The sequence below is a fragment of the Peromyscus californicus genome, unplaced genomic scaffold, assembly GCF_007827085.1.
Source record: "Peromyscus californicus insignis strain IS unplaced genomic scaffold, ASM782708v3 Scaffold_20__1_contigs__length_68692818, whole genome shotgun sequence".
Taxonomy (NCBI): Eukaryota; Metazoa; Chordata; class Mammalia; order Rodentia; family Cricetidae; genus Peromyscus; species Peromyscus californicus.
Window position 1 is genome coordinate 40,769,973 of NW_026294503.1, and position 10,677 is coordinate 40,780,649.

The 10,677-nt window shown below is 50.1% G+C and overlaps 1 protein-coding gene across 1 annotated transcript; it reads left to right on the forward strand.

The window, feature by feature from the left end:
• Positions 1-1,056: 1,056 nt before the first annotated feature.
• Gsdmd (gasdermin D) lies at positions 1,057-5,834 on the forward strand. The gene is made up of 11 exons (XM_052747454.1): positions 1,057-1,220; positions 2,067-2,287; positions 2,528-2,720; positions 3,399-3,567; positions 3,777-3,879; positions 4,123-4,176; positions 4,530-4,619; positions 4,733-4,905; positions 4,980-5,124; positions 5,228-5,301; positions 5,440-5,834. Exons 2-11 carry the CDS (start codon positions 2,071-2,073, stop codon positions 5,680-5,682), a joined length of 1,461 nt encoding a protein of 486 aa, XP_052603414.1. The 5' UTR covers positions 1,057-1,220; positions 2,067-2,070; the 3' UTR covers positions 5,683-5,834.
• Positions 5,835-10,677: the final 4,843 nt, after the last annotated feature.

Sequence of the window (10,677 nt, forward strand, 5' to 3'; positions counted from 1 at the left end):
AGGGAGCTTAGTCAGAAAACACTTTCCGAGTGTGTGCAGGGTCCAAAACTGAACAAAATACAGTAAAGAATTACTATTTTTTCCTTATCTGTGCATGAATTGATGGACATTCAGGTTATTTAAGGGTTATCTGTTTGACTCTTTAAAATGTTACCATGGGGACTGGAGAGATGCTTCGGTGGTTAAGAGCATTTGCTGCTCTTCTGGAGGACTGGGGCTCAGTTCCCAGCACCCACCTATGGTGCACATGCATACATGCAGACGAAACACTCACACACATAAAATAAAAATTTAAAAATCTAAAGAGAAAATGTAAATGCTACCATGAACATTGGTGTATACATATCTGTTTGACCTCTTGTTTGCTTTTTAGGCAAACGCTTCACTTTTGACAGGCACAACCCGCAGCTGCTGCTGCTGCTCCTTCTGCTTCTGCTTCTTCTTCTTCTTCTTCTTCTTCTTCTTCTTCTTCTTCTTCTTCTTCTTCTTCTTCTTCTTCTTCTTCTTCTTCTTTCTTCCTCTTCCTCCTCCTCTTCCTCTTCCTTGCTAACCTCTTGCTTTGGATATGCACCTAAAAGTCCAATCCCTAGGTGACCTGGTAACTAAACATACACCTGTTTGAAAACCTGCCAATGTATTCTAAAGCTGCTCCGCCACCGTTTGCCTGCAAGAACCCCAGGTTTGTTTTTCCACATTCTTACTACTAGTTACTTAGGATGAACGCCAGCCTTGATGCGATCTAGTTTTGATTTGCATTTTACTGATAACTAATGATGTGCTTGTTGGACAATTTGCACAGTTGTGCATTTCTACAGAAGTCCATTTAGATCTTTTACTACTGCCCAGATGTTTAAGAAAGAAAAAGTGCTGCGCAGTTTTAGGTACCAGGACCAGATGAAACCGAAGCTCCCAGTTACTGAGGACAGAGGCGCTTCCCGCAGTCCCGGTGAGCTCCAGGGAAGAGGAGGAGGCTGGGGCAGCCAGACTGCAGCTATAAGCTATTCAACTGTTCCGGGAGGGAGGGAGGGCTCCCTGGACGTGCCGCTGCGTCGGGGCTGCAGCTTCACAGTTTCACTTTTGTGTCCTGGCGCCTCCTAGCAGCTGAGAGCTTGTGGCTCCGGGGCTGAGCAGACAAGAGACCCTTCCCTGGTCCCCCGCACTTCCTTGCTTCGTTTGGTGGACCCAGGCACCTCAGTAGAGGTGAAGATCTGAAGATCGAGGTGAGCCACCCTGCTACTCAGCCCTCCCAGAGTCCGGCTTCTCCTCCTCTGGCTTGGTCTGCTCTATGGCCCAGATGCCTGTTTGTCGGGTGGGGGATGTAGCCTTTCCCAGAAGCCCTGCTATACCAGACAGCTTGAGGACGCTCTAGCCTCTAGGGCGTAGCCTCTATGAAGGCCACCCACTAGCTCAGACAGTGGGGCCAGCCTGGTTTGGGCTTGACTTTCTAGGCTTCTGGGCTTCATGCTGATCCCCTGGCCCACAAGTCCCTCCCTGCCCTCCAAGTGCCTTCCTGGCTCACTCTCCACCATCAGCAGGCCCCAGGAACCCAGTTTCCTAGGGGTAGGACTGCTTCTCCACACTAAGGAGGTTGTCTGTCTGTCCTGGGCCTGTTTTGGCTTCTGACGCATGAAGGTTCATCCAGGACAGTTGTCTCATGGAGCAGTGCATAAGAGAGAGCCCTGGAGGAAACCACTGAAATCTGAACACTGGCTTTGCTGTGGGTTCCTGTGCCAAATATCCCAGAAGTGGGGGCTTGTGTTCCCTCCCCAGCCTTGGTCCTCAGCCAAGGAGGGCAACAGGATGTCCCAGACCTTAACAAGTGGCCAAGGGCTACACACAGGAATTGATGGTGTGGCTAGTACCGGACCTGCTGTAGGCTGCCTCCTCTCTCCAGGGCCCATGGCTCCAGGGAGAGACAGACGGGTGGGCCACAAAGTGAACACTGGGTCTGTGTTGGTGCCGTGGTCAGTCAGAATGTGTCAGGACTAGCAAGGCAAGGCCCCTTTGAAGGGAGAGCATTAGCAAGTGCTGGAGGCAACTAAGAGGACCGATCTATCCGCCCTCAGGATCATGCCATCAGCCTTTGAGGAGGTGGTCAAGAGTGCCATCAAAGAGCTGGATTGCAGAGGAGAACTCATCCCAGTGGACAGCCTTCGGAACTCCACCAGCTTCAGACCCTACAGCCTCCTGAGCAGGAAGCTCTCGAGCTCGTGGTTCTGGAAATCCCGTTATAAGTGTGTCAACCTGTCAATCAAAGACATCCTGGATCCCAATGCTCCAGAACCAGGTATCTCTCTCCCTGCTCCCTTCTTCCCCATCCTGAGCCCCCCCAGATTGAATAGAAGGGCGTGGGCTAAGCCCAGCCCGTCCTCCTCCTGGGCTCTATCAGCTCTGCCCCCTTGCTCTGCCAGCTCTGCTCCTCTGGCCCTAGTTCCAGAGGAGGGAGTTCTTTAAAGGACCCACTGCTGCAGAGGAAAGGCAAGGCAGTGGCTAGTGTAATCGAACCTTAGAGCCAGTCTTGCTTCAGAACCCGAATGCTGTGGCCGCTTCCAAATCTCTGATGCCGTCGATGGGAACGTGCAGGGCCGCGTGGCGCTGGCAAGCATGGACCAGGGGAAGATGGCTGGCGCGGTTGCCGTGTCTGGCAGCCGCAGTGCCTCCATGAATGTGTGCATCCTGCGTGTGGCTCAGAGCACCTGGGAGGTCATGCAGCAAGAGAGGTGAGCCGCTGGCAGGGATGAGGGCTCTCTGACCTTGAGCAGCCATGCTCTTGGGAAGTCTGCTGGGTGCCGGGCATCAGGAGGGTTCAGAAGCAGTCTCTCTCAGCACTGAGCAAGGGAAGTCCCAGAGGAAGGGAGTGCTATGAACAATAGCAGGTTGGGAAGGATGTTACCTGAGCCAGTAAGCCACCGGTTGCCAGGGCTGTATCTTGAGGATCAGGCTGAGCTCCCAGCTGCTATGGGAAAGGAGTGAAGTGGACTGGGAGCGTTTATGAACAGTACAGAATGAAATCTCTCCACAGGTCCATGTGTCCACTTCTCTCTGTTTGAATCTGTCATACTCCCACAACCACCTAGACACTGTTGGGTTCTTTTGCTTGTTTGTTTTGTTTTTGTTTTTTTTGTTTTGTTTTGTTCTTTTGAGACAGGGTTTCTCTGTGAAGCTTTGGGCCTTTCCTGGAACTCACTCTGTAGTCCAGGCTGGCCTTGAACTCACAGAGATCCGCCTGCCTCTGCCTCCCGAGTGCTGGGATTAAAGGCGTGCGCTGCCGCCGCCGCCACCGCCGCTGCCGCCCGCCACCACCACCCGGCTCTCCCTAGCCTTTTCATCCACCTGTCATCAGGTGGTAGGAAAGGGAGCTAGTCTACGGTGGGCAAACCCCAGCAATCTTTCTGTAGGCACCTGCAGCAGCCTGAACATAAAATCCTGCAACAGCTTCGGAGTCGTGGAGACGATGTGTTCGTGGTGACGGAGGTGCTGCAGACACAGGAAGAGGTGCAGGTCACCCGGACCCATGACCGGGAGGGCTCAGGCCAGTTTGCACTGCCTGGAGTCATATGCTTGCAGGTGTGTGACTAGCCCTAGGCCCTGCCTGGAGCACATAGCAATGACATGAATCTTAAGAGGCCAGGGAACAGCCTCCCATGCAGCTCTTCCAAGACCCAGAAGCAACCCATAGCCTCACATGTCCAGTGAGCTACAACTGCTAAAGCCTGTCACCAGCGCTCACCCACAGGTATTCGCTCCACACCCCTGAGTCTCTATCCATCCTTCAGGGTGAAAGCGAGGGCCGCCTAAGCCGGAAGAAGATGGTGACCATTCCTGCAGGGAGCATCCTTGCATTCCGGGTGGCCCAGCTGCTCATTGACCCTACATGGGGTGAGTGCAGGGTCAAGGGCCTGTCTCTAGAGCCCAGACTACCTGGCCAGGAAGCAGGAAGTCTGGGATGCTTCAGCTAACCAGGTGATGCAATGGGCATCTGGCTGCATAATCTCCCAGACAGGGTGGTCAAGGGTGCCAGGCGCTGATGTGTGGGTGATGGGGGGGGGCAATCCCTCATGAGGTCCCAAGAGCCCTGTTGATAAGGGGGTTGGTGACCTCTTTGCTTTTTCGTGCTGGCAGACATCCTTCTCTTTCCTGATGATAAGAAGAGGACCTTTGAGCTACCCTCGTCAAGTAAGGCCCCTCGGGTCCCACATATCTGTTAGCGATGGGGTGTTCCGTATTCAGTGTGCGCGCACACACACACACACACACACACACACACACACACACACACATACACATACACACACACACACACATACACACACACACATACACACACACACACACACACACACATACACACACACACACACACACACACACACACACACACACACACACACACGCAATGGGTAAAGTTGTTGGGCCTGTTTAGCTTTCTATCTGCCCTGGGCTGCCAGCAGCACAGGAGAGATGGAGCTGGGAGGATCCAGGGAACACCTCAGCCTTTTCCTCTTCCACCGCCCTCATGCCCTGCCTAGGCCACAGACGAGAGGACGGTCAGAAGCGGCATGCCTTTAGCCTACTTACCGCACTACAATCCATGTGTGCGCCACTCAAGCTCCTGACTGGTCAGTACCCACTTATCCACCCTGAGACTCCTCTGCTCCCTGAATCTACCCCTCCTACTTATGTTCCCCAAGACCTCATAGGCATAGGGTGGTGCCGCCCTCTGTCCCTCCAGATGCAGTCCATGAGGAACAGGTGACCACAGAAGATTTCCAAGGCCTGCGTGCAGAGGTGAAGGCCGGCTCTGCAGAACTGCGGCACTTAGAAATGGAGCTACGAGAACAACTGCTAAGGGACATCGGGAGACTTTTACATGACCAACCCAGCATGGAAGCCTTGGAGGCCTCAGTGAGTGAGGGTGTTGGAGGTGGACAGGGCCTACCCAAGCCTGCCCAACCTCACTTACCCCGCCTATGCCTCAGCTGGAGCAGGGCCTGTGCCGTGGTGGACAGGTGGAACCTCTGGATGGCCCGGCAGGCAGCATCCTTGAGTGTCTGGTGCTTCCCTCTGGAGAACTGGTCCTGGAACTTGCTGTGCCAGTCTTCTACCTGTTGGGAGCACTGGCTGGTGAGCGGCCCTTGGAGGATTCGATTAGCATGGGACAGGAAGGGAGGACTGGGTTCCATTTGAGGCATTCCAGAACCCTCTCTCAGCCCCACTCTCTCCCCAGTGCTGAGTGAAACCCAGCAGAAGCTGCTGGCTGAGGCTCTGGAGACAACGATGTTGTTGAAGCAGCTGGAGTTGGTGAGAGGCCATGGCATTGGGGATGCGGCGGGGGCCCTGGGTACATCCGGGAAGGTTGACACTGGCATGTGCTGCAGAGCCCTGGGGCTCAGGCTACAGGTCCACCACCTACAACCTCTCACCCTCCTCTGCTGGTAGGTGGAGCATATCTTGGAGCAGAGCACCCCGTGGCAGGAGCCGAGCTCTGTGTCCCTGCCCCTCAGCCTCCTTGGGAACAGCTGGGATGAGGAGGATCCCACCTGGGTCTTGCTAGAAGAATGTGGCCTAACGCTGCGGGTAGACACCCCCCAGGTGCACTGGGAACCAAAGTCTCAGGGTCCCACGTGTGCACTCTATGCCTCCCTGGCCCTGTTGTCAAGTCTAAGCCAGAAATCTTGCTAGCCTGCATGCCTCCCTTCCCCTCCAGCCAGGGCAGAATCTTGCCTAGCAAAGCCTTACATGGAAAGCCAAGAGCCTAACTCAACCATAGGGCTAAAATGCAATGCAACAGGCCCAGGAGTTGGGAAAACTCAATAAATGTACAAAGAAAAGAACAGCAACCCAGTTCGTTTTTGTTGTTGTTTGTCTGTTGTGTTTGTTTGGTTGGTTTGGGTTTTTCGAGGCAGAGTTTCTCTGTGATGCCCTGGCTGTCCTGGAACTTTTTCTGTAGAGCAGGCTGGCCTTGAACTCACAGAAAGCCGCCTGCCTCTGCCTCTCGAGTGCCGGGATAAAAGGCATGTGCACCACTCCCCGGATGTGACTGCGTTTTTTCAGGGGTCCTGGATCATTGGCAGGATGGGTAGGGGTGGGGTCTGCCCACACAGAAGCAAGGTGGCTATGAAGGCCATCACCTCACTCCTGCCAACCTGTGAGGCCGAAGTGAGCCTGGCCTGTTGTGTGACAGATTTTTCCCAGGGAGACAGGAACAAACGTCTACTTATCCCAGTTAGAGAACCAAGGGCAGGCCAAAACATGGATATGACCAAAGTCCAACTTGGTAACCAATTAATTGTATTGCAATTACTCACAGGAATATGGGTGAGGAGCCGAGATAATGATTCAAAGACAGCCACAATACCAACAGGCCTCACCAGCACGGGTGACAGGTCATAAAATCTGGAAACCTGGGGCACACTGCACAGCCTACAGACAGCTCACCAGCTTGGAGAGTGACCTTTCTTTCTTTCTTTTTTTTTTTTTTTTTGTGGTGGCACACACCTTTATTTTATTTTCTGGAGCTGAGGACCGAACCCAGGGCCTTGCGCTTGCTAGGCAAGTGCTCTACCACTGAGCTAAATTCCCAACCCCGAGAGTGACCTGTCTAGGTGGTTCCATTGGTGCCTCTTCCAGGCAGCTCAGCTTTGTTTCTGCCAGGCAGTTCTGTTGGTCTCTGCTTCTGCTGGGCAAGTGGGCTTCTCCGGGAGTGACTGTTGGCAGTCTTTACCGTTCATATACTCTTGGGGAGGCATGGGCCCGGTAAATCTGGCTTACTTCCTGTCTTGAACTTCCTTGAAGGATGGAAACTGCTACACAGCACCTGTGCGTGGACATGGTCATAGCCCAGCATGCCCCCCCACACATACTTTCCTAGAAAAAATGCACAGAACAGGTTAGGAGTAAGTCTATACTTAGGTCAGGACAACCCTCTGCTTCAGGGGATTTGGGGCACACAGGTAAGGTAGCAGAGCCATGCTCTGTGACAATATTACAGGCATGCAAGTGTGACCTACAGACAGTCAGATTCTGGGAATTCAACAGATTTCATGGCATGGGGGAGTCCATTCTTCACAAGGTTTAGCAGTCCATGGGCTCTGTGATTAGGGAGAGATGTCCCTAAGTGATGTGGCCAAGATGTTGTGGTCACCCCTGGGAACTTGTACAGCCAGGAGAAGTGTGTTGGTACTTGGTGGGAGCCACACCCCCTACACAGTGTAGCTCAGCCTTAGCTTGCCAAGAAGAGGAAGAAGCAGCAGAGCCCCCTTCTCCCCGGCACATCGCAGACATGCAACTTTCAGGATTTACTAACCGGATGGGACTGAACATTCCACTGTAGCTGGAGCATTTTGTTGTGGTCACTGTTCTATTGCTGTGAGCAGACACCATGACCATGGCAACTCAGATCAGAAAGACAAAGGAGGAAGCCACAGCCACTTCTTAACTCTACTGAATCCTCAAAATAAAAAAGGCCGCCAGGCAGTGGTGGCGCATGCCTGTAATCCCAGCACTTGGGAGGCAGAGGCAGGCAGATCTCTGTGAGTTCGAGGCCAGCCTGGTCTACAGAGCTAGTCCAGGACAGGCTCCAAAGCTACAGAGAAACCCTGTCTTGGAAAAAAAAAAAAAGGCCAAATTCCTGTCCCCACCCTGCCTTATCACTTCCTCTCTCCGCCCAGTCATATCACTTCCTGTTTCCTCCTCCCAAGTGCTGGGATTAAAGGCATGTGCCTCCCAAGTACCAGGCTCAAAGGCATGAAATCCCAAGTGCTGGGATTAAAGGTGTGTGCCACCACTGCCTGGTCTCTAGTGACTAGCTCCCTACTCTGATCTCCAGGCAAGCTTTATTGTTAGAGTATAACAAACTATCACCACACAAGGTCTCTCTACTATGTAGCTCAGGCTGTCCAGGAGCTTGCCATATAAACCAGGCTGGCCTCAAACTCACAGAGATCCACCTGCCTCTGCCTCCTGAGTGCTGGGATTAAAGGTGTGCGCCACCATGCCAGGCTTAGTTTCCTTCTTTAACATGGAGAAATCAAGTTTTTTTCAGAACAATTTGTTAAAGGGGCTGTCTTTTTTTTTTAATGTATGTTTTTGCAAGTTTTATCAAAAATTAGGTGTCTGTTCCCTCAGGCACTGATTCTTTCAAAGCTATGAAGGGAACTTAACTAAATCTCTTTCCCTCTATAGAACTCAAGATTCAAAGCTTAAGGTGGAATTCTGCTCCTCGGAGGGACTGAATAGCGAGTAGCTCACCTCCTCGCCTTGCTCGCATCCTCCAAAAAGCCCTCATGTTTCTCCTCGACCCTACGTAAAAACCCTTCTCCACCGGGCTGCTTCTTATCATTTCCTGTCAGCTGGTTGCTGACTCAGCCTCTTGACCATAGGTGAATTATATTTAATCAAACACATCTTTGCATCATTAAACAAATGTTCCAGAGCACACACACACACACACACACACACACACACAAAAAAAAAAAAAAAAGCCCTAACATGGTCCAGCGGTGGTGGTGCACATCTTTAATCCCAGCACTTGGGAGGCAGAGGCAGACAATTTCATTGAGTTCAAGGCCAGCCTGGTCTACATAGTGAGTTCCAGGAGAGTCAGGACTGTTACACAGAGAAACCCTGTCTTAAAACAAAACAAAACAGGGTTAAGAGCACTGGCTGCTCTTCCAGAGGTCCTGAGTTCAATTCCCAGCAACCACATGGTGGCTCCCAACCATCTACAATGAGATCTGGCTTGCAGACATAAATGCAGACAGAACACCGTATGCATAATAAATAAATACATCTTAAAAAATACACACACACAAAAAAACTTAAAATAATATTCTACAGCACTGTTGGGCCCTCCATTTTTCTCCATTGGTCTGAGTCTGTTTTGTTACTGTGCCTCTGTACTAAAACTTAGTATCCAGTACTGTGACACCTCCAGCACCACCAAGAATTCCTCTAGCGATCTGGGTGCTTTTGTGCTTCCATATGAATTCTAGAATTACTGTTTCTAGGAGAATGTCACCACGTGTTTGATGGGGATTGGGTTGAATCTGTAGATTAGATTGCTTTTGGTAATGTAGCCATTTCCACAGTGTTAATTCTGTCCACCAATGAGCATGGGAGATCTTTCCACCTTCTAGGGTCTTTTTCACCGAGGTATTTTTTGTTTTGAAGCTACAATTAATGGGATCTTTCACCATTTTTTTGTTTTTTTTTTTATTTGTTTGTGTTTGAGGAGATTGGTTTTAAGTTTTAAAACTACATACACTATTGATTTAAATTTTTTGTGTGCATGCGTACGTGCGTACTTGTGTGTGTGTGTGTGTGTGTGTGTGTGTGTGTGTGTGTGTGTGTGTGCATACCTGCATCTCAAAGATTCTGGTAACTTGTATTTCATTTTCACTTAGTTTTAGAAATTTTCAAATTCCTTCCTTGATTTCTTCAGTGACCCACTGGTCATTTAAAGGTGTTATTCAATCTCCGTGTTTTGTACAGTTTCTGTTGTTTTTCTTACTACTGATTCCTAACTACACTGTAATCTGATAAAATACAAGAGATTATTTGATCCTTTTGTATTTGGAAAGACTTGGTTTGTAGTCTTGGAGAAGTTTCCACCGTGCACTGAGAAAAGTGTGTATTCTGCGTCTGTTGGATGGACTAGTCTCTCATTCCATTTGTTAAATCCAGTTCTTCTACTGCAGAGTTCAACACTGAGGTTTCTTTGATTATCAGTTTGGATGCCCTATCTAGAGATTAGTGTGGGATAGTGAAACCACCCACTATTAATGTATCTGGCCCTATCTGACCTTATATGTCCATTAGTGTTTGTCTGACGAAACCCAACGTTCGCTGCATTCATATTTCCAATTACTACATCTTCTGGATGGACGGTTCCCCTTACTAATATCCAGCGGCCTGCTATATACTTCTGTTTGGAAGCTTATGAGATTTGCCATATCAGTTGTGCTCAGCTTCCTTTCATTTGATGGGTTGCTTCCCCTACTTGACTGTCATCCCTGGACATCTTGAACAATACGTGTGCTTCTTGGAGAAAATATACGGCTGGATCTAGTTCTACAATCTCACTGATCAGTCTCCCTCATTGGTACGTTTTATCCATGTAGCTTAGTTTTGAGATATGTGAACAAACCCTTGTTAACTGTTACTGTTTTGTGATCAGCTGGATTGTTGTTTGTGATCTTCTTCCCTATTAATATCAGGGTATTGCTGGCTTGCTAGACTGGGTTGGTGGGGTCCTTCGCTCTGCTGTTGCTCTCAGGAAACGTATCCTTTCCTGCGCTCTTGTAATTGAGGTTTGCTCTCTTTCCTCTCTGTGTATAGTGTTCTCTAAGTGTCTTCTGCACTGCTAACCCAGTGGCCACGAACTGCTTTAGCCTGTGCTTGCCTTAGCATGTCTTTATTTCTAGTTTAAAAGATAGATTTAGATGGACGTTTAATACCAGCTCTCGGGAGGCAGGGGAAGGCAGATCTCTGTGAGTTCTAGGCCACCCAGGGATACATAGTGAAATCCTCTCTCAAAAAAAAAAAAACAAACAAACAAGATTTCCCAATAGTGAAAAAGCTCAGCTACAAAATTAGATAAATGAAGGGGAAATAAAAGACACAAATGTTGCCAGGTGGCGGTGGCGGTGCATACCTTTAATCACAGCACTCTGGAGG